The following is a 24153-nucleotide window of genomic DNA, read 5'->3' on the forward strand; positions in this document are numbered from 1 at the left end:
TCTTTTTTTTAATTACATGTTGCCACAAGAGCACATTTATATGCAAATTAGATGCATTGTATTGAATGGGACTACACATTTATGGCAATTTTACATACATATTGCACATCTTTATACAAAGTTTGCTTAAAATAAAAACCCATTGGTTTCCCTATTGGCCGTTTATATATATATACAGATATGGTGTCCTCTACAGAAAACATTCCCCCCATTTGTTTCTTATGCTCTAAACAATGTAATGACGTATAAATACTAAATAATTTTTTAAATAAAAAATCTGGTTGTCAGGAGGATATAAGCGTAGACAAATAGAGAGAGAGCAACATCAGCAGAATAGAATATGAAAGAGAAATGGACAGATTTTCAGTTGAGCTTTACCTGTGCTGTTACTTCTGTAAATCTAACATCTTTGAATGTCTGGTATTCTCACTTTGTGTTCATGCCTTTTTGTTGATGAATATGATAATCTATACCAATCAACAGCAGCTTGGTGTCATGGCTCTAGATTTTAATGAATCTCAATTTGAATTTAGTCTTCATTGAGTTTGATTATAATATCAGTGAGCAATAGATTGTGGATGGATGTTTTCAGTTTTACTCTCAGTGTGACTGAACTTTTATTTAAATAAAAAAATACACTTTTTGCCAGTTTAACTTCTAAACCTATTTTAAAGTGTATCCCATGCATTTTGACACATACATGCATGTCTGGGATCTCCATTCTCCACTGAAAAAATATTTCAGATTAATTTATACAAATAGACTACTATGTTTTTCCATATATTTGCAATTCAACAAAGCTCCTCAAAACCACACTCTAAATTACTATAAGATCTTGTTAATTGATGATATTTGAATGTACAACAAATAAAACACAATTGTATATGAACATCATTCAAATACTTTATTACTTGGTAAAGTTGCATTTTAAGGTTCCAGCAGTAAGAAATAAAGCATCTTTTAGAAGAACAGAAACATTAATGTGAAGCTAATGCCCTTTCTCACTGACCTGACCCAATCATATTTGTTCGTTATATCTGTTCGTTCTTTCTCACGTAACATTTCTCCACATATGCTCAAAATACATCACTAACTCACACAGAAACATAAATGCTTTGTGAAAAACACACCATCTATAGGGTTTGTTTTACGTTCATTCTGTGCAAGTGTAAATTCGAAGCCGTAACATTGTTGATATGTTCTACGGGTCACATGTCAAGTTCGTAAGACATCGTGTGAGTTTAACTTTATTCTGCTTCATCATCGTCTTCCTCACTGGCGTTCAGGGTTTCTGAGCGAGAAGCGTGCTGAGTTTGATCTTGCCGTCCATCGAGGCGGTGAGGCACGTGCCACAGTCCATCGCCGAGCACCAGTCCACCGTCACCACGGGCGCTTTATGGCCACCGAGAGGCAGGACGCTTTCCAGACCCACGTCCGCCTTGCTTAACTGGACGAGAGGAGAGGCGATATTAGGTTAGATTGAATTACTAAAACTTTCAAATTAAGATGAAAACATGAAAAATATGAATAAAAACTATCATACTATATCAATGCTACTGAAATTACACTGATTCGGTACAGATGTGTCGATTCGATCAGATTCAATGGATATAGATTCAATACAAATACTTTTTTTCTTTTATGAACATAAGTTTATAAATGGTGAAATTAAGAGCCACAGAACTGTATATTAAACTCTTTTTATTTCAGGTACACACACATACATTAAAACAACCCACCTCTCTCTATTTCAACTGAATTTTGATTAAACATAAAAGCCTGAGCTGTCGCATGCCTTGTTAAAAAGGGATCAGGTTATTTTACTTTTAGGATAAAATAGAATTAAATCTTAAAACATTAGCTGTTGTGCTAATAATGAAAGCTCTCAGATTTCATTAAATTCTCAATTTGTGTTCTGAACATGAACGAAAGTCTTACGTGTTTGGAACGACATGAGGGAGAGTAATTAATGACAGAATTTAAATTTTTGGGTGAACTAAGGTAAATAAGAGGGTGACATCTAGTGGAGAAGTCATAAGATTGGAAAGATCATGTTTATATTAGTTGAAAGCACATGAACAAGTGGGAAACTTGGGATTTTCTTTGAGTTGGAGGTGGTTGCTGTATTTAATTAACCCTTTATATTGTCACGGCCATTATATATTTAAAACAGTAATATCCTATACTAAACCTAAAGTATGGTAAAGCTTACCATCTTTATTTTTTTTATTTTTTGGTGACTGATTTTTAAAATATATTACAGAGGAGCCGTAATTGATCAATTATCAATCTTTTTGTGTTTCTTAGAGGTTGAATTCATTTCAAAATCTGCCAAACTTCCAACACTACTTCTGAATAGGATGTATACTTCATAAATTGTATGAAAATTGTAAAAAATAATGGTTCAGACTCAAACAACATATGGAAATGGAGGCGCCCTTATATGGGCAGTAATGTCTTGTAATTCAAGAGATATCAACCTAACATTTGAAACACAACTTGTTCAGATTTTTGCCTTTGATTTTTTTGCAATTTTAGAGTCCACCAGGTTTTGAAAATATATATTCTATATAAAATATGAATAATAAAAATTTTAACGTTGTACATTTTCATAAACTCAAACTTCTATAACTTTTTTTCTGTTTAACTTTCTTAATTTATTTCACTTTTACAAAAATCTACAAAATGTCTTCTTAAAAACATCTATATCTAACATCTACATCTATATTCAATATATAAAAAAAACTTTTATTAGCAACGTTTCGGCCTCACGACCTTCATCAGGCATGAAAAAATTATTAATTGAAAAAACGACCAGCCTTAATTGATAAGGACAAAAACGTCTGAAAAGATACTGGTAACAAAACAGAGAACCAAATAAAAAACTGAACCAATTCCTCAAAGAACTGAGCTCATCTGTAAATGTGTGTTTACCCGGTAGATGTTTCCTCCATTACCGGCGCAGGTGAGAACATGTTGGCCCTCAGAGTCGAAAGCGAAGAGCCGACCGCGTGGAACCTGAACCTGTTTATATCCACTGTAACCCGACAGCACAAACGGCCCCACGGCATCCTGGGACAGCGAGTACTCCGACTGTTTCACGCCACAGCGGTGGATATTCCACTGAACGAACTGACAACAAACACAACATGTTTACACACAACGACCTCAGATGAACATGAGCCATTTCTAATGAATTGTTGAATCAGAGCTTTAAACTGATTCACTGAAATTAATCACATTTATCATTGTTTGTTGAATTTCTGAGGGCAAAATCCGGTCATATCAAGGAATTCATACAAATTTCATGTGAAGGCTAAAAAATGTGTAGATTTCACAACAGGTTCAATGAAAGTATTTATTAAGTTCCCCTGAGATTTTAAGTCACTGATGTATCGGCCGCCGATATTTATCACTGATTATTTATCAATTTAAAAATATCGGATATAGCATGAAAAAGGCCGGTATAGCAAACCAATAGTTTATTAATTAACTTTGTGTGTTGTATTATGCCTTTATTTATTTATAAAATATGATAAGTTCTATAATAATAAGTCAAATATGAGGTAACGTTATTTGATAGCAAAAATAATCTGAATGTTAAATGAATCCAATGAAAATTATTAGATGTGCAATAAACTAGCCAGCATACCTTAATACATGTTTTTTGAACTGTGCATCAGTGTGTGTGGCTCAAAGACATAATTAGTGTTAATGACATTGATCAGCGATTACAGAAGAGATAAGAATAAACACAGAAAGAGATTCCCATCACCTTCCCGTCCTCTCCGATGCTAAAGACCGTGTTCTCGTCGTAGCTGAACTCCACGCTGTACACTTCACCATCATGAGCCTTCCAGCTCAGCGCGCTCTCGTAGCGCTGCATGTCTGCAGAGAAACATTTCAGCGTGCAAGAAGGATAATGAGTGGCTTAAACACACTGGAGATAACCAACTGAACAAGAAACAGGTGCGCAAAAACAACCAGAACCAAGACCAGTGCATAAACCTAGAAAACAGGAAAATAGGGAACAAAAAGCAGGAACTGAACACAATGAAATACAAACATAACATAAACCTGATACTTGGGGTTTAGAAGACAGTAATATTATCGATTTAATGGCACCAGGACTGACACTATTGGATACGAACAAAATTAAACTGAATTGAGCTAATGTCACTCACTTTGCAACATCGATAAAGTTATTGAACTAAATAATGACAGTATCGTCTTCTGTAGAGCGGCTTTATAGCTGAGATTGAATTTGTGTCATAATTGATGAATTTTGCAACATATTTTCCTGAAGCTGATTCGAAACGATCAGTATTGAATAAAGTGCTGTAGAAATAAACAACTACCGAACAGTCGTATCATCCCGTCCGCCGCTCCGGTCACCAGCAGGTTCCCGTTGTGGTTAAACGCCGTGCAGTTTATGGCGACCGGTCCCGGCTCCAGTGAAAACTGCAGCTGAACGCAGTAACAACCAGATAAACGTCAGTAAAAACCTGTGTGCAGACGTTACATCTCTGTGTCGGTGCCGTTTGGCTTCAGTACCTGCTGCTTGACCGTTTTGGTGTCCCACAGCAGCAGATGTCCGGATATGGGACCGGATCCTCGTGCGTCTCCGTCCGTCGGGACAGCAGAATTAGCAGCTTGAGCCGCCGCGGAGCAGACGAACGACGTCCCGCTGGGACTGCAGGCCAGAGACAGGATCCTGAACACACATGGAATAAGTGTACGACTTTATAGAAAGAGTATGCAACCATAGTTAACCAAAAAGATGCATGTAGAAATTGAGATTTAAATCCTGGTGCATTATGGGTAATCTGTAGGGCTGGGTTGAAAATATAAAAATGATACTGTAAATATATAAAAAAAATATTTTTGTGAGTGAATGCAGCACAATCGTGAACATAAATGCACAACTTAAAAAAAAAAAAAAATTATTCTCATTTTGATAATCTGATATCGATTCTTAAATCCCAAAATTCGATCTTTTAGTCTATGCTGTTTTTAAGTTAATGCGTGAAGAAAACTACTCTAAACATTATTTGTTGCGCCTCTCTTGAATGTCTCGGCTCAAGCGGCACGTGAACCGATCATCTTGTCCGCTTTACTACTAGTTGTAGCACCAAATAAACGTGAATGAACATCAGAAGGAATATTAAAAGAAACAGAGCAACTGATTGAAATGAATCATGTCCCATGTAATCGATCAGTCAGTGTTTCAACCACGGAAAGACGTCAATAAAACAGCTTGTGAACAACAGGAAAAATCTAATATTTTTAGATTTTCTAAATCTATAGACCCGATAAATCTAAATTTTATATAATTTTTGAGAGCCTGATTACAAAAACTAAAGTCTCAGGATTAAAATCCACGTCCCAAGAACACAATTATGTTCTCATTATAATTTTCTGTAGCCAATTTGACAGATTGCGCTGCACATGTTGCACTGAACCGTATTTTCCTATTTTGAAGTGATTTCAATCATATTTCAAGCCATTTAAAACCATCATGTTGAACAGTGCGCATCTGAAGCAAACAATCCATTATTTATCGGCTTTAATATATCGGCTAAATTTTCTTAAATATATCGGCCGATACCAATATGGTGGCATCCCTATTCAATATTCAATGTATATTTAAATAAATCCGTCAGGTATGTTATGACAGCTACCATTTGAAATGTAAAAAAAAAAAAAAAAAAAGCTGTTATTATTTTGACAAAGATATTGAAAAAGATTTTTTTTTTTATAAACAATTATGTGCAAATTAAATGTTTGTACACAATTCAGCTGTTAATTTCAACCTTTAGTAATGTACTGACAGACTTCACCACATTAGTTGAGAGAGATTGATTTAAACACTAGTGATCTGTGAGGACTCACCGCGGGTGGACAGTGTCTATGGACATCTCGTACAAACTCTTCTTGGCGTCCGTGTCGTAAAGCCTCACCGTGCCGACGCCACTGCCGAGCAACAGCTGCAGGAGTAAAACACCACATAAACCAGTCAAACCAACCAAATACTGTTTTTAGCAACATTCACAGCTTAAAAGTGCAAGCACTGAATCTGAATCTATTTCTCCGGGCATATTCATGAACAGTGTTGAGATTTACCAGTCTGTCAGGTTTGGCCGCCCACTCCAGAGAGAGCAGCGGAGACTTGGACATGATCGTGGCTTTGGTTTGCATGATGGGATTGAAGACCCAAACCTTCACCACCCCGTCCACATCCAGACTGGCCACTTTTCTGCCGGAGCAGTCCACCCTAAAACACAAACACACAACCGGTGATGCCAATAAAAGCTCATATAGTGAAACTAAAACACAGAAACGCCCATAAGCTCATTAACATATCAACACCAATTCAGTGTTAAGCATCCGAAACTGTATGCAGAGATTAGCCAATCACAGCAGAGCTTGTTTACATACAGCAATCCTACAGCCAGTGTAATAATTAGAGTCAGAGGAGGATGATTATTACCGGTAGACAGTAAATTATGACCGTTTCCAAGGTCGTGATTGTGTTTAGTCTCCACTAGAACAGTTTTCCTGCTTGAATGTTGATTATTTTCCTCATATTCTCCATTGTTGCGGCTCCTCTCTTCCCAGTCTGTCAGTAACGCTCTGTTTACTTCCTGTCTCTATGAAGCCCCGCCTTCTGAAAAGCACACTGTGCTCTGATTGGTCGGCTGGATCAGTGTGCTGTGATTGGTCGAGCGCTTCGAGTGTGTTTGGGAAATGTCCCGCCCCTTACCATAACCACCAGTTTAACACACTACTATCTAACTCAACCAGGCCCCGCCCCTTTATTCTGCATATTAATTATTATAATGAGGAATATTGTGACGTGTTCCCGGAAGAAACTCGAGACTACAATGGAGGCGTTTCAGGAGTTCAGAAATACTGACTATGATATAGAGGAGCACTCTGAACACACACAGCGACATTACACACACACACACACTGATGTACACATGAACATGTGAGAAACCATAATGCGACCCATTTAATGTTGCCTGGCCACACACACCTGCAGTGCATGATGGATGAGTGATGTTCTCCATACTCTTCCTGACTCAGCTTAATAAAGGGCTGCTCCACTCCAGCTCCGCCCACTTCACAGACTCGCGTCTGATTGGTGGAGTCCGTCTGATCAGGAAGAGCTTCGGTTTGAGTGTCTGGATCCACATCGGTTTTCTTCTCCAAACTCTGTGGAAGTCAAAAATACACACGGAGAAACACGAGATAATGTCAGGGTGATTTCAACTTCATTATACGTGACCCTGGACCACAGAACCAGAGGATCTTTTTTTTTTAAATTAAGATTTATATATCATCTGAAAGCTGAATAAATAAGCTCTGGAATCTGAGGGAGCAAAAAAATCTAAATATTGAGAAAATAAAATTGTCCAAATGAAGTCCTCGATGTTGCTGCAAGTTGTCTTGTGCTGGAGGCTGTCTATATGCAAACGCTGGTACGTCACTTCGTACCGTGACGTCACTTCTTACCATGGATCCAGAACGAGCTGTATTTAGAGCTTGATTAAATAAATGATTCGTTTATAATGGGGAGGACGTCTTAAGCTATGAAACTTGCAGGACGTTTTAATGGTACAAAGACCTCTTATATACCAAAAGATCAAGGCAAATTTGGTTTCTCATGTCATGACCCCTTTAAAACTGCAGTGAACCAAAGACAGTCTCAAAAACACGGTTTGAAATCGCTGGTGTTTCTGATTATATTAATTATATATTATTCAGTTATTTGTTAATTTGGTATCTGGTTCTGTCATAAATTGTACTTTTTTAATTAAGCTCATATCAAATTTGGGTGTTTTGTATTATTTACAACAATGTTCTCTGTAATTTATGAAACAATAATCAGGCTACTAATTTTTAATTATGAATTTAGGTTTAGGGCTCTGTCATGTTATATTGTTATTTTTACCTTGGCTTTTATTCTTCATATTATATGTTACCAATAAAAAATAACAAAAAAACTATACATTTGATTCTTTTTTTCATTTTTTGATCCACATGCAGACCTTTTTGCCTTTATTTGCATCTGTAATGATTCTATAATGCCATATTTGTTCATGCAGTTTACTGTGTATTTTGTTATTTTTTGTCCTTATTTGTAAAGTTGCAAAGATATATAAATAATAAACATCTCTATAGCAAACGTATAGACTAGATATATGTATTCTGATTTAAATATATTTTAATATTTACTGTATTATGATGAACATCAGTTTACGTCTCGCAATTCCGACTTTTTGCATGCAAATCTCACAAATCTGACTATTCTTGTAATTGTGAGTTTACATTTCGCAATTCTGGCTTTCTTTTCTCGGAATTGCAAGTTTACATCGCACAATTTGGACTTTTTTCTCGTAATTGCGAGTTTACATTTTGCGATTTTGACTTTTTTCTCGTAATTGCGAGTTTACATCGCACAATTTTGACTTTTCTCGTAATTGCGACTTTACATTTGGCAATTCTGACTTTTTTCTCGTAATTGCGAGTTTACATTTTGCGATTTTGACTTTTTTCTCGTAATTGCGAGTTTACATCGCACAATTTTGACTTTTCTCGTAATTGCGACTTTACATTTGGCAATTTGGACTTTTTTCTCGTAATTGCGAGTTTACATTTTGCAATTCTGACTTTTTTCTCATAATAGTGAGTTTACATTTTGCAATTTTAACTTTTTTCTCGTAATTGCGAGTTTACATTTTGCAATTTTGACTTTTTTCCTCATAATTGCGAGTTTATATTTAGCAATTTTGACTTTTTTCTCATAATTGCGAGTTTACATTTTGCAATTCTGACTTTTTTCCTCATAATTGCGATTTTATATTTAGCAATTTTGACTTTTTTCTCGTAATTGCGAGTTTACATCGCGCAATTTTGACTTTTGTCGTAATTGTGACTTTACATTTGGCAATTTGGACTTTTTTCTCGTAATTGCGAGTTTACATTTTGCAATTCTGACTTTTTTCTCATAATAGTGAGTTTACATTTTGCAATTTTAACTTTTTTCTCGTAATTGCGAGTTTACATTTTGCAATTTTGACTTTTTTCCTCATAATTGCGAGTTTATATTTAGCAATTTTGACTTTTTTCTCATAATTGCGAGTTTACATTTTGCAATTCTGACTTTTTTCTCTTAATTGCAAGTTTACATTTTGCAATTTTTACTTTTTTCTCGTAATTGCGAGTTTACATTCAGCAATTCTGACTTTTCTCGCAATTCTGACTTTTTTCTCTTAATTCCGAGTCTACATTTAGCAATTCTGACTTTTTTCTAGAAATTGTGAGTCTACATTTTGCAATTCTGACTTTTTTCTCATTTTTGCGAGTTTACATTTTATTGCTACTCTGACTTTTTTCTCGCAATTGTAAGTTATAAAGTGAGAATTGCGGGATAAAAAAAAATTGTGGTGGAAACACGCTTCCATAAAGATGTAAGTCAATGATAGTGGTTAATATTGAAGCTTTTAATAAACTCTAAAGCAACATTAGACGGTTCAAAGGTTTGTTTTGTATGAAAGTCAAGATAAACCAAGAGACTTTGGTCAGACACACCTGTTAATCTGCAGTTATAGTTCACACAGAACCTGTAGCTCAATCGACATAGACCAAGGAATAATTCAGTAAGGATTATTATTCCTGGTGATGATTAATATTGCTGATGAATGTTTTTGGGAGTATGTTCCTGCTCTGTATGGGAAGTTTTTTTTAAACTCAAAACAGACTGCTGAGAGTTAAAACAATTATTACTTAACTGAAAGGGAATACTTTGAGATTAATTTCTAAGTAACTAAGAAAAATGGCGTCTAGATCTTTTGCAGATGAGGATTTATCTTGTCCGGTGTGCTGTGACATTTTTATAAACCCTGTTCTTCTGTCGTGTAGCCACAGTTTTTGTTCAAGCTGTATTCAGAGGGTTTGGGGAAATAAAACACGTAAAGTATGTCCGGTTTGCCGAAAAACATCTTCAAATGACCATCCTCCGGTAAATTTGGCTTTGAAGAACCTGTGTGAGAGTTTTCAACAGGAGAGACAGAGATCTGGACCTGGAGTCTGTAGTGTTCACAACGAGACTATCAAACTCTTCTGTCTGGATGATCAACAGCCCGTGTGTGTGGTGTGTCGAGACTCCAGAAAACACACCAACCACAGATTCTGTCCTGTAGATGAAGCTGTCGCGGATCATAAGGTCAGATGATGTTTAAAATATTTGAATAATAAATCAAATATCAATTATTATTGATAGACAATTTCATCTTGACAAATAATGCTGGAAAAAAAATTATCGTGTGGATTTATTTACACAGGAACATTTCAGATTTTGTTTTCATCTCTTAGTCCCCCTGTAGTCAATAATTGTATCCTTTAACTCATCTTTGATCACCAAAAAGACATATTTAAAAGCTTTGGGGAACATGATCTAAAACGTCGTGCGTGCTGGGATCCGACACCATAGACCCAAGGCGACCAGCCGGGGTACATACAGTGCACAATCACCCAAGGGACTCACAGGGAATCCTGGAAGAAGAGGGAACAGCCTCTATCTTCCTAAAAGAGGCGGCTAGAGCAGCCCTGCTATTTATAATAGCCAAATATAACAAGACTGTATTTCAGTCTATCCCCTTTTGGCCATATTCAGACCGAAAGTAACCTGGCTTGAAGGGCGGGAACCTCTAGGTTATAAAACCTTATAAATGTAGACGGGGAGGCCCAGCCTGCCGCCATACAAATATCTTGCAAGGCAATCCCACTTGACCAGGCCCACGATGAAGCCATGCTTCTCGTGGAGTGCGCTCTAACACCCAAAGGGCATTGCATGTCCTTGGCTGCGTAAGTTAGCGCTATTGCGTCCACTATCCATCTGGATAGGCTCTGTTTCGAAGCGGCTAGTCCCTTAGAACGCCCACTGAACAAAACGAAAAGCTGCTCCGTCTGTCTAAAAACAGACGAGCGAGACACATACGCTCTCAATGCCCTGACCGGGCAGAGAAAACTTTCGTCCTCATTCTCCCCAGTGACCGGAAGGGCAGACAGGGAAATGACCTGTGCCCTAAATGGTGTGTTTAGGGATTTAGGAACGTAACCATGCTTAGGTTTGAGTATAACCCTAGAGTCATTAGGCCCAAACTCCAAGCACGTCGCGCTCACTGAGAGCGCGTGTAAGTCCCCGATGCGCTTCACCGAAGCGAGAGCCAGAAGAAACACCGTCTTTAGCGACAGGTGTTTGAGATCAATCTCCTGTAAGGGCTCAAATGGACGACCTTTCATGGCTTCCAGCACCGTGGAAAGGTCCCATATGGGAACTGTGGGAGGTCTGGGAGGATTCAGCCTCCTAGCTTCTCTAAGGAACCGGATGACTAAATCGTTCCTTCCTATAGACTGGCCAAGCGCTGTTTCAGAGAACGCCGCTATGGCCGCCACACATACTTTGAGCGTGGAAGAGAACCATAGCTCCGGGTGGGGATGCCAAATCGAACCATTGGCTTGAGAAAGGAGACCCTTCTTCAGAGGCACTGGCCACGGGGCACAACTGGGAACCAAGGCTGGCTCGTCCAGAGCGGCGCTATCAACAGCACTGAGCATCCTTCTTCCCTGATCTGTCCACCACCTGGGTCAGGAGGGAGACAGGGGGAAAAGCATAGAGAGGATAGTTTATAGCCCCAAACCACGCCCGTTTAGGCGGGACGTGACGCGGGAGGGCGCGAAGCGCCCTCATTGGGTGTGACGTCACTCAGTGTCTCGCTCGATAGGCTTAAGCAGTTGCCAGCACAGCAGCCAATCGGCGCGCGAGCTGTCTCGCCTAGGTCTGTATGCTGCGGCAACGCGTTTTACATTTATACAAAATTAAGGATCATTTTTGGCTTCAGTATTCTCGTGGAAAAGGATTTTCCCCAATGCGTAGTTTACTACGCAGTACGACAGTATCTCTCGTAAGAGAACGTTAGTTCCAGGAAGTGCTACGGCAATTCGATAGAGAGTCACAACCGTGATTTTGGGTAATTTGTAGTCAATAAATGCATTGATTTACGATAATTATATTGTTATGTTCTGGGTAAAAGAGCGACCTCTTGTGGTGATTCCTAACCTAGCATGTGTTTACATTTTATTAGTAGTCTCGCGTCAGTTCAATGTCACGGTGAATTTAAGCGGTCTCATATTTTTCTTTCTTGATTTAATTTGGCCAGAAAACACGTTTGCCTGTAAGTACGAAGTCATATAGTTATTTCATCATCTAGCACTAGGAATGATAGTAATGAGATCCTTTGTTAATGAAGTTGAGTTTGTTTTAAATGTGTATTTTGATCGCATATGCTAAACGTTAGCCTCGTAATGTAAATTCCCTTAAAAGTTAGCATTAAGCTAGCGCATTTATTTTTATATTGTTTAACAGATAAAATTTCAATATTATTCATAAACAACTTCTGTATTTGAATGGAATACTGAAATGTATTATTCTTTGTAGTTTTACAGTGCTTCCTGAGTAAAGTTTGGAAAGGATAAACAAGCTTCATTCTTTGTCTTGGGGAAACTGTTAACTTTCTGCCGAGCTGATGTAACCGGCTAGGCCACACCATACACACAGAAGCGGGGGCAGAACATATATAATACACCGACATGTGAATTCACTATATGTATGTAGTTACAGCAGTGTTGTTTGTAAAGGATAAAAATCTGCTAATATTTTAGGATTAGTGGTCCAGCCTTGTTTACATATTTCAGGCTAATGTTACCTTGGTTAAAGACATTGTTGTAGTTGTTTTAAAGTATTTTAATGTTCTTAAACTCGAATGTTCAAGGGCAATCACGTCATGTTCACTAGTTTCACAAGGACAGGAGACCTGCGGGTGATAGTCTTAAACTATTAAACCCCAGTGCTCCTTGTCGAGTCTTGTGCTTCTGGGATGTAATGTTTGTTGAGCTCATTCTGTTCCTGGTTCTCTGTTCTTCGTGTTTGATTTGTTTTTGTTTATTCTGTTAAGAAAATTCACTGTTTTGGATCCAGCTCTCCTTCATTTGAGTTCTCTCTACATTATAGATAATGAGTAAATTATTTCTGCATTAAAGCAATAAAAAATTGAGAGAGAAATAAGACATGAAAAAAAAATCCTTTTAAAAAAAGTCACAAAATTATCTGTTTGTTTTTAATATTTCAGTTTAGTGCATCATTAGATTAAGATGTAAAAATGAGTAGTGCATCTGTCAGTGCAAATATATCCCCACCATTGTCTGCATTATAATAAATGAAAAAGGGCAACAACAAAAAAACTAATAAAATTAATTCAACAATAGACACTGTTTTTGTTGTTGTTTCTTCCAGGAGATACTCAAAGCTTCACTGGAACGTTTACAGGAGGAACTGAGAAGATCTGTGAATCGTGAACAGAAACTGTGTAAAACTGCTGGAGATATTAAGGTTTGAAATAAACAATGTGATTAATGCAGTTCTGGAAGTATATATGTAGTTTGGCCAATATGGTTGTCTCTAATTTCAGGTTCACGCTCAAGACACAGAGACTCAGATTAAAGAAGAGTTTAAGGAACTTCGCCAGTTTCTAGATGATGAAGAAGTGGCCAGAATTACAGCGCTGAGAGAGGAAGAGGAGAAGAGGAGTCAGAGGATGAAGAAGATAATGAAGAACACGAGTAAACAGATTTCATCTCTCAGAATCACAATCGGAGACATCGAGGAGCAGATGAAGACTGAAGATGTTTCATTCCTGCAGGTGTCCATTCATCTGCATTATTCTCCAATGATATTAATGTAAATTTCAGAGATAAAATCGAATTCAGTTTTGCTGAATCTCTTTATTTTATTTCTTTACAGAACTTTATGGCCACATTGCAAAGGTGTGTGTTTGTCTCTGTGCTTCTGAACTCAATCATCACTCTTAGAAGAAAAGCTTCTATATGGAATATTAAAGAGTTCCGTCAGACGCTTCATATATAGAACCTTGTAGAGCTTCCCATCATTTCATGGATTTAGTTTGAATTAACACATTCATTCATTCATTCATTCAAGTATTAACATTTTATGAATTTAACAGCTTGTAAACTTTATCACTAAACATTTAAAAAAAACAATTAAACAGAGTAAAAATTTAAGACATTTCTCCTTAGAAACCTTTTGGATTAAAGGGTTCTTAAAATTGAGTCAAGAACCCTCGAGTTCTATGTTTTTTCTGTGTTCTGCATCTCTGACTCTTGAATGTTGTTTCAGAGCCGAGTTTAGCCTCAGTCCAAGCGAGATCTGGATAAAAAGGTTTGTGTTTGTTTCTTTTTGTGCTTCCGAACTCAAATCATCAGCATCTCTGACTCTTGAATGTTGTTTTTCAGATTCAAAAATATCTGTCTAAGAGTGAGTTTCACAGATCACCTGACCAACCTGAAGCTCAACGTCTCACAGAAGATGAGGGACAGTGTTGCTAAAACTGAGTAAGACAGAACGCAGCAATGTGAGTATCTATGAGTATCTGTTCTCTCTCTTCAGCTTCAGACGTCAACATTGATCTTTCTCATCCCGTATCTCGTTTCATTTAGAAGTTTTCTGATGATTCAGATGATGAATATAATCTATATGATAATTTTCCAAAAGGTGGAGGGGACAGCAGAAAAATTAATAGAAGAGGCTTCCACAGAGACCGGCTACATTCGAAGTCGCTCGTACAGGGGAATATATACGTCAAATCTTCATGCATGAATATGACTGAAACATGATGAAAAGTTGGAGCGTCTGGACCAATCAGACACGTGTAACGGAGGCCAGCTAGTAGTTGCTGTGCGAGTAAACCTCACTCCTCTGATCTCAATAGGCGCTCCAGCGACAGACGCTAGAGGCTGCAGTCTTTAGCCTCCTTGTTAGAGTGCCTGACTCTCATGCCGGAGACCCGGGTTCGAGACCCACAAGGAGTGGGGTGAGAAGGACCCGGGTGGAGGGGTTACATTGGTGCCGTGACCCGGATGGGAGTGAGGTTTAGGGGGGTGAGTGTAACGGAGGCCAGCTAGTAGTTGCTGTGCGAGTAAACCTCACTCCTCTGATCTTAATAGGCGCTCTAGTGACAGACGCTAGAGGCTGCAGTCTTTAGCCTCCTTGTTAGAGTGCCTGACTCTCATGCCCGAGACCCGCACGCAGAGGGGTGAGAAGGACCCGGGTGGAGGGGTTACACACGCACTTAACTATTCATTATATGTAAGGAATAATTTATTTATTTTAAGTGCATTATTTTTCTAATAATTCAACGGCCTGGAGTCAATTATTCTGCTTATACTACAGTTACCACACTTCGAAACATTATTCAGATGATGTATTTCAAGACGTCTGTAACGTTTTTGTCATTAAAACGCTCTTGTATGTAGGACTAATTTCTTACGCATCTAATCCCCATGCTCCAATGGTAATTCCAAAACGTATTTTAGAGTTACATTTACATTTAGTCATTTAGCAGACGCTTTTATCCAAAGCGACTTACAACTGAGGACTACAGCAAGCGAGTCATCGTGAAGAGGCAAAAAAACAACGCAAGAAGTGCTCAAAATACAAAGTTCAGGCATTGCTCAGAGTAGCATAAGCCAGACAAGGGAGGATTAAAGGACTTTTATTTTTTATTTTTTGCAGTAGAAACGCGTCTAATACAAATACAGATTTGTTTGAAGGTAAAAAGTTAAAATAACCAAAGAATCGAAAATAGCCCTACCTTCTGGTAAATAATACACTGAACAATAGAAGAACTGGATATTAAGAAAAAAACCACTTGCACAGACTGTGCTGAACACGCGTTTGGCATGATCAGTCATAAGTATCAAATTACATTCATAACCGGCCTTAAAGTGTGTCCCCGGCTTTATGCAGTTATTAATGCAGTTATTATTTTTTCTATTATTGACAGATGACAGTAAACTAGGCTAATAAATGAAACACAAAGCCTTTTTAACTAGTACAGTAGGCTATCAATAATTATTTATTTGTTATATTATCTGCAATAAAAACCCGTGCTGCAGGACTATCCATTTATTTAGCCTGTATTCAGTTTAATTTTTTATTGATTATAGATAGGACTAAATACTTTATATATTAAAATTTAACTGCATGTTTCCATTGATTGTGAAGCTAGCCATTGAAAATTGCAGATCAAGCGCATGGGGCTGCATGTTTTTTTTTTTGTTATGAATTGTTTATTACAGTTAAAGGAGAACTCCGGTGCAAAATGAACCTTTGGTCTAATTACACATTGTTACCTAGTCAACCGTTATCTGAGATTTGTTTTCATGATTATCGAATGTAAATAGTTTTATCTCTAAAAACAGTTTAGCCTATAACGGTAGTATATGGGACATTGAGTAATGACAAATAAAAACCGCTTGTTAATACCACTAACAAGGCTCAAAATAGCCTCACACTAACACGGTAGCATAATGAGGGTCCCTACATGCAAACCGAAGCATTGAGAACTTTGTCAGTGTCCAGACAGTTTAATAAGAAGATATTTTATACATACAGTCAACTTCACGTATACAAGCAGAATCCATCTTTGAAAAACAGTCACTACCAGTCGATCTACGAACCGCCGATCCAAATGCGCTGAACTGTGTAGAATCTCATATGGTCCAGCGCATTTGGATCGGTGGAATCTTGACGGATTTACATACGGTTTGGTTTCTTACAAACGTTATTAACGTGGCTAAAATTCTGGATGCTGAAATATATAATATTATAATTATTCATAAGTATGCAGTGTCATAACTACATCTCTGACGTTTATAACAAACCAACCCGTTTGAAAATCGGTAGAAAATTTAGCAAGTTATGGTTATTTAAAAAGTACATGCACCATTAAAACACAATGTTAGAGTGAGCAAGCTGACTGTGGCAAGATGGCCGCCGTGTACGGACGTCGACCTCCATTGGCCAGCAGCGCGGACGAGACATCTAGCCTTTATTATATGATATATATGGTTGTGACTCTCACTTTATTCTTACTGAGAGGGAGAAATAAACATGTTAATCCTATATATTCTATATAAATATATATATAACCACTTGAGAAATGTATAAACATGTATCTAATCTAACACCCCACTGTGGGGTGGCCTGTTTTCTTGTAAACTCTAATGGGTTAATGTTTCAAACTTTGCATACTATGGTTAACCAGAATCATGTATAGCATGTTTACTCTCTATAAACTCTACTAAACTGACGCATTAGTATTATAAGAATCTTGAAGATTCTTCTCTTAAACACCCAATGAAATTACAGATTCAAATGCGCTGCTAGAACACAATGGGTCGTAAAACTTTCCCTCCAAAGGAAACACTTCTTATTGGCTCACAGACCCCCAGAGGCTGTGACATCTTCACGCTTTTAAAAATCACTGATCACAAGATCAGCCTTTCTCTTGCTTCTTTCTCTCTCGCTTCTTGCTCTTTTACTCTCTTGGTCCTTTTTGAGAAGTCCTGATGTGAAGATGATGCTGAACTAGAAGTTTTCTAAGGACCCCCAAGCTTGTGCCAGGCTGCGGCCTTGTCTTTCCATTCACCAAAGAGACTGACTCACACTGGTTCTCTCTCATCAAGACAACATCAGCAAAGATCAACTGTAGACTCAACAAATTGCATCAGGACAATTTAATTCAAATGGGCGAGACATGCAAGTTTCAAACTTAGTCTCATTGTTTGATACATTAAGTATCCTTACCCCTTTTAAAGAAGTGCGTGTTAGAACTAAACAAAAGTTGGTTTGCTCAAGGCTGATGATCTGCTGAATTTCAAACAATGCTATAACTTCTTGCTTTCCTGTATTCTGCTTCAGTCTCTTTCCCTTGGTAAACTGTATGCTTGTATGTATGTATGTATGTGTATGTTAGAGTAGTTTAAATGTTTAGTCTAGTTAATAAAGCCTTGTTCATATCACACGTAAAGTTGTCTGTGTCTCAAGCTCATATCCGGAGTCACTAATCATAGATTTTTGTCTACTTGCTCTTAGTAGTACTAAGAAAGACATTTCCCATACCCCGTAAATGTACATTTATATTAATCAATTAATAACCAATATTGAGGGTTCACTATTGATCACAATTATGCTTAATAAACTTCAGGATCTATTAGGGATATCTGGATCAGCTTTGAAATGGTTTTCATCTTACCTTACTGGTAGAAGTTTTAGTGTTTTTATAAATCAGATCATGTCAGATACTGCAGGTTTATCGAGTGGTGTTCCTCAGGGTTCTGTCCTGGGACCGATTCATTTCCTTCTGTATATACTCCCTTTAGGACAGATAATCAGCCAGTTTCAGTATGTCTCTTATCACTTGTATGCTGATGACATTCAGTTATACTGTTCTTTTAAGCCTACTGAGTTATATAAACTGTCATCTTTAATCAACTGTCTGAGTAGGATCAAGCAGTGGCTAAATGATAACTTTTTAATGCTGAACTCAGCCAAGACTGAAACTTTAATTATTGCCCCTGAGCAGAGCATCCCTCAGATAAAACAGCATATCGGTGCCTTCGGTTCGTCTGTTCAGCCGAGTCTCAGGAGCTTAGGTGTTGTTTTTGATGCGGCCATGTCTCTGGAGAAACACTCGAAACAACTCATTAAAAGCTGTTTCTTTCAATTAAGGAACATTTCTAAGATAAGAGCCTTGGTGTCAAAAGCCGAGTTGGAGATGATCATTCATGCTTTTATCTCGTCTCGTATAGACTATTGTAACAGTCTTTTTATTTGCCTTAAAGGGCACCTATTATGGAATTTTGAAATTTACCTTTCATGTAGTGTGTAACATAGATCTAAGTGAACAAAAACATCCTGCAAAGTTTGAAATATGAAAGTGCACCGTATATAAAGTTATTGTCTTTCAAAAGTGAGAGTCGACTCTGAGTCATTTTTATGAATCGTTAGAAGACCGAAGCTTTTTCTCTGACTAGATGACGTCAACTTGTCAAGTTATTTGAATATGATACGCCCACTTATTACGCTCCAAGGCCAGCAGGGAAAACGTCATGGCGACGAGACGCTGTGTTCTGAAGTGCGACTCAAAAGCAAACTTTTTTCATCTGCCCAAGGAGGAGCATTTGAAGACTAAGTGGCTACAATTCATATAACTATACCACAGAAGTATAGTCCGAGCCTTGTGCTTTGTTCGCGCCATTTTGAAGACGATTGCTTTATCAACTTAAATGCAATCAAGCTTGGATTTGCGAGGCGGCTGATATTGAAGGAAGGTTCAGTTCCAAGTGTATTTGCATCAGCTTCCTCCTCCGTATCACAACCTGTAAGTGTTATTAATAATTTTTGCTTTTATATTTTATGTAGCATGCTTAATAATTATTGTGTTTGTTGTGTAAGCACCGTTTAGCTTCTAGGTCTTCAATGACAATTGTATTGAGATATGTGAAGTGTTTGTCGTTGTTTTCGGAGTTGTCTAAAGAATAGAGTAATACCTCGTAGTAACGTAACTGCATTTTTTTTTTTGTAAAAACGTTATGTTTATGCATCGGGCTAACGCAAACAAACACTGATTGTGCTTTTACAATATGAACTCTGGGCTATGCTCGCTAACATAACATTACATTATCTTATTTTTCGTTTTTTACTACAAACTATAAAGCAGTGGACTATAATCATTATTATAACACAATTTAATTGATAAAAGCATCATTGTACTCCGTGTTAAAAATAAGTATTATCTCTGTAAACACTGCTGGGTCATCTGACCAATCAACGCAGATTAGCGTCGCGCAAATGAGGGGTTTGGAAAAACGAGTCGTTGAACGAATCATTTGGGAGTCGGTGAGCAAATCAGGTAAAAATAAATGCATATTATACGACAACAAAAGTTTTTTTTGTCATTGCATGCATGTAAAACTGTTGTTGGGGACTCCCTAAACAACATTAGGAACATTTTAAATGTCATAATAGGTGCCCTTTAATAAGAAGGATCTTTGTCGTCTCCAGACTGTCCAGAATTCTGCTGCTAGGCTTTTAACCCACACGAGTAAAAGGGCACATATTACTCCTGTTTTAGCTTCACTTCATTGGCTACCAGTGAAATTTAGAATGCACTTCAAAATTTTGGTTCTAACTTTTAGAGCCATAAACTATATAAGATACATCTCTGACCTGATACAGCTGCGTACGTCCTCACGTAGTTTTTTTTTTTTAGCTTTAAGTTTTCATTTTTATAAATTATAAATTATTTATTTAATATACATCATCTGTAACAATAATCAAGTTCAGATGTAATTTGGGTATTTAAAAACATTTTTTTTAACACTATTCTCTAACTTATGAAACAAATAATCAAATTGGATATTTTATTAATCGTTAATTATGAATTTGGTGTTAGGGTTCTGTCATGAATTGATATTTGTAATTTGGCTTTCATCCATCTTAATAGTATGTTAACAATAAAGAAACAACTAACAAGTACTTTTTTTCGGGTATTTGATCCACAAGCAGACCTTTTCACCTTAATTTGCATTTTATTCTGTGATTCTATATATTTGTTCATGCAAATTTCTTTATTCTTTTTCAAAAATTCAATCGCAAATATATTCTTTATATAGATAAACATCTCAATATCAAATATAGATATTTATTCTGAATGTTTACTGTATTATAATGAGCATCAGATCAGTATGTCAGTGAAAATGTTTATCTAAGACACAATCATCTCATTGATTCTCACAGTAAAGTCATCATTCTTCTATTATCATACCTTGTACTGATCATCAATGAGTTTTCATGCACATTTAAATAATGTCTGCTTTCTGCATCTAAATGTGTAACAAACATAAGTTGTCATTCACTCCGACAAGCCCCGCCCACTGAGTCCAGAACTGACTGACATGTAAACTGGCCAACCATCGATGAGAAGTCATATTCGATCCAGCCAATGAGATTAGATCTTTTGGATTTATTGATCTCGTTTTCCTGAGTTTGTTGGTGTGTACTTGACTAGATTACTAGATCAATTTCATCAAGAAGTGAAACCCCCTCAGCGATCATATCAACAGCCTCAGGTATCTACATTTCTTTGCTTTGTAATTTTATTTGCCTATATTACCGATCTCACCATCTTTAAAATTAGGTTAGTTGTTACTGTAACTGTTGAGCAACAATTATATATATATATTTAAACATTTTTAATTTGTGTCTGATTAGCATTGAGTAGCCTATCTAAAGTCTGCTCCTCGTGTGGTTTGGTTTAGCGTGTGTTTTTGAACGAATGATTAACTAACTAACTGACCCATTGCTTGAATTAATTATTAACCATTTTGAACGAATTGATTGAATAAATGATTCACTGACTCGCTCATCAAGATAGTTTAAGACACTGGTAGATTAATAACACATTGTAGTCGGTTTCTGATTCCAAAAGACATGACAAATGTTGTAGTTAGTAGCACAATCCAATACATTACACACAAGGTATGATCTGAATAATTTAGATTACTCTCCAGTCCAGATTACATATGATCAGTAACTACCCAGCACTGTTTGCTAGCAGCTTCTGGCGGATTCATTTTCATGTTTATAACAAGTCTTCTATTTTTCTGTCGTTTCAAAAATGTGTATTTAAGATATTAATCTAATTACGTTATGCAATTGTAATTGCAGTGTATGCATGATATCCTCCTGGTAGGCATAGACTTTTTTCCTCTGTAGAGGACATATTTTAGCGAATTTCTCTGAGATCATCCGTCACAGTTTTAAGTCTGGATGTCCTGTACATCAGAGCACATCAGGGCTTTCAGAGATATACCAATATGTGGAGGTTTCACCTTGAAAAATCCCTATACTTGGTCTATACTTTGGTCTAACCAAACAGTAGACTGTACCCATTGACTTCCATAGTATTTTTTTTTTCCTACTATGGAAGTTTAATACAGGTTTGTGAACTATCCCTTTAATTTAGTGATCAAATTTTGCACTATTATGGAAATATAATAAAATTTTGTAATTATCTTGTAAATCAAACCAATTTTCAAGTTGTTTGTCGTTTAGAAGCATCTCAGGAAAACGTTATGAGGTTTCAAATCAGAATATGTTATGAAGCGGCACTGATTTCATACATGTACTCAGAGACGGCATGTGTTTATCAGGCATTTTGGGGAGACACAAGTGAAGAGGGAAAGAAATGACATATCAATATTCCTATGCAATATGAGATAATATGTTGCCAAGTTATCACTACCATTATTACACTTCTTTTTTTTAATTACATGTTGCCACAAGAACACATTTATATGCAAATTAGATACATTGTATTGAATGGGACTACACATTTATGGCAATTTTACACACATATTGCACATCTTTATACAAAGTTTGCTTAAAATAAAAACCCATTGGTTTCCCTATTGGCCGTTTATATATATATATATATATGTATATATATATATATATATATATATATATGAGAGTCCTGGTGTCCTCTACAGAAAACATTCCCCCCATTTGTTTCTTATGCTCTAAACAATGTAATGACGTATAAATACTAAATCATTTTTTAAATAAAAAATCTGGTTCTCGGGAGGATATAAGCGTAGACAAATAGAGAGAGAGCAACATCAGCAGAATAGAATATGAAAGAGAAATGGACTGATTTTCAGTTGAACTTTACCTGTGCTGTTACTTCTGTAAATCTAACATCTTTGAATGTCTGGTATTCTCACTTTGTGTTCATGAACTTCATGCCTTTTTGTTGATGAATATGATAATCTATAGGCAGCTTCCAATCAACAGCAGCTTGGTGTCATGGCTCTAGATTTTAATGAATCTCAATTTAGTCTTCATTGAGTTTGATTATAATATCAGTGAGCAATAGATTGTGGATGAATGTTTTCAGTTTTACTCTCAGTGTGACTGAACTTTTATTTAAATTAAAAAATACACTTTTTGCCAGTTTAACTTCTAAACCTATTTTAAAGTGTATCCCGTGCATTTTGACACATGCATGCATGTCTGGGATCTCCATTCTCCACTGAAAAAATATTTCAGATTAATTTATATAAGACTACTATGTTTTTCCATATATTTGCAATTCAACAAAGCTCCTCAAAACCACACTTTAAATGACTATAAGATTTTGTTAATTGATGATATTTGAATGTACAACAAATAAAACACAATTGTATATGAACATCATTCAAATACTTTATTACTTGGTAAAGTTGCATTTTAAGGTTCCAACAGTAAGAAATAAACAGCATCTTTTAGAAGAACAGAAACATTAATGTGAAGCTAATGCCCTTTCTCACTGACCTGACCCAATCATATTTGTTCATCATTATATCTGTTCGTTCTTTCTCACGTAACATTTCTCCGCATGTGCTCAAAAGACATCACTAACTCACACAGAAACATAAATGCTTTGTGAAAAACACACCATCTATAGGGTTTGTTTTACGTTCATTCTGTGCAAGTGTAAATTCGAAGCCGTAACATTGTTGATATGTTCTACTGGTCACATGTCAAGTTCGTAAGACATCATGTGAGTTTAACTTTATTCTGCTTCATCATCGTCTTCCTCACTGGCGTTCAGGGTTTCTGAGCGAGAAGCGTGCTGAGTTTGATCTTGCCGTCCATCGAGGCGGTGAGGCACGTGCCACAGTCCATCGCCGAGCACCAGTCCACCGTCACCACGGGCGCTTTATGGCCACCGAGAGGCAGGACGCTTTCCAGACCCACGTCCGCCTTGCTTAACTGGACGAGAGGAGAGGCGATATTAGGTTAGATTTAATTACTAAAACTTTCAAATTAAGATGAAAATGAATTAAAAATATGAATAAAAACTATCATACTATATCAATGCTACTGAAATTACACTGATTCGGTACAGATGTGTCGATTCGATCAGATTCAATGGATATAGATTCAATACAAATACTTTTCTTTTTTTATGAACATAAGTTTATAAATGGTGAAATTAAGAGCCACAGAACTGTATATTAAACTCTTTTTATTTCAGGTACACACACATACATTAAAACAACCCACCTCTCTCTATTTCAACTGAATTTTGATTAAAAATCAAAGCCTGAGCTGTCACATGCCTTGTTAAAAAGGGATCAGGTTATTTTACTTTTAGGATAAAATATAATTAAATCTTAAAA

General features: G+C 36.8%; 2 protein-coding genes across 5 annotated transcripts in view; one reads left to right on the forward strand and one right to left on the reverse strand.

The window, feature by feature from the left end:
• Positions 1 to 882: 882 nt before the first annotated feature.
• Positions 883 to 24153, reverse strand: part of wdr91 (WD repeat domain 91) — a 41839-nt gene continuing 18568 nt past the window's right edge. For 2 of the 3 annotated variants that reach the window (XM_079586492.1, XM_079586491.1), the window contains exon 17: positions 23172 to 23743. In XM_079586492.1, the coding sequence (XP_079442618.1) occupies positions 23579 to 23743 (165 nt within the window). In that variant the 3' untranslated portion in view covers positions 23172 to 23578. Of the gene's footprint in view, positions 1448 to 2934; positions 3133 to 3775; positions 3889 to 4358; positions 4468 to 4554; positions 4715 to 5892; positions 5988 to 23171; positions 23744 to 24153 lie in introns of those variants that run through there. The other variant, XM_079586493.1, reaches the window with a different exon arrangement.
• LOC306984797 (E3 ubiquitin-protein ligase TRIM17-like) lies at positions 9795 to 15473 on the forward strand. 2 transcript variants are annotated; one of them, XM_079586504.1, is made up of 7 exons: positions 12165 to 12242; positions 13361 to 13456; positions 13536 to 13766; positions 13868 to 13890; positions 14261 to 14302; positions 14377 to 14495; positions 14636 to 15473. In XM_079586504.1, exons 3-6 carry the CDS (start codon positions 13662 to 13664, stop codon positions 14477 to 14479), a joined length of 273 nt encoding a protein of 90 aa, XP_079442630.1. In that variant the 5' UTR covers positions 12165 to 12242; positions 13361 to 13456; positions 13536 to 13661; the 3' UTR covers positions 14480 to 14495; positions 14636 to 15473. The 2 variants fall into 2 exon arrangements, with proteins under 2 accessions (XP_079442629.1, XP_079442630.1); XM_079586503.1 differs by lacking the exons at positions 12165 to 12242; positions 14261 to 14302; positions 14377 to 14495; positions 14636 to 15473 and adding an exon at positions 9795 to 10231 and having other exon boundaries at positions 13868 to 14079.

Source organism: Phoxinus phoxinus (genome assembly GCF_949152265.1).
Source record: "Phoxinus phoxinus genome assembly, chromosome: 17".
Lineage (NCBI taxonomy): Eukaryota > Metazoa > Chordata > Actinopteri > Cypriniformes > Leuciscidae > Phoxinus > Phoxinus phoxinus.

Bases quoted from the DNA above. Each gene is read 5' to 3' on its own strand.
- LOC306984797 (XM_079586503.1), top strand. From the start codon at position 9,842: ATGGCGTCTAGATCTTTTGCAGATGAGGATTTATCTTGTCCGGTGTGC. The intron at 10,232-13,360 runs GTCAGATGATGT...TGTTTCTTCCAG, and splicing joins AAGCTGTCGCGGATCATAAG to GAGATACTCAAAGCTTCACT. The intron at 13,457-13,535 runs GTTTGAAATAAA...CTCTAATTTCAG, and splicing joins AAACTGCTGGAGATATTAAG to GTTCACGCTCAAGACACAGA.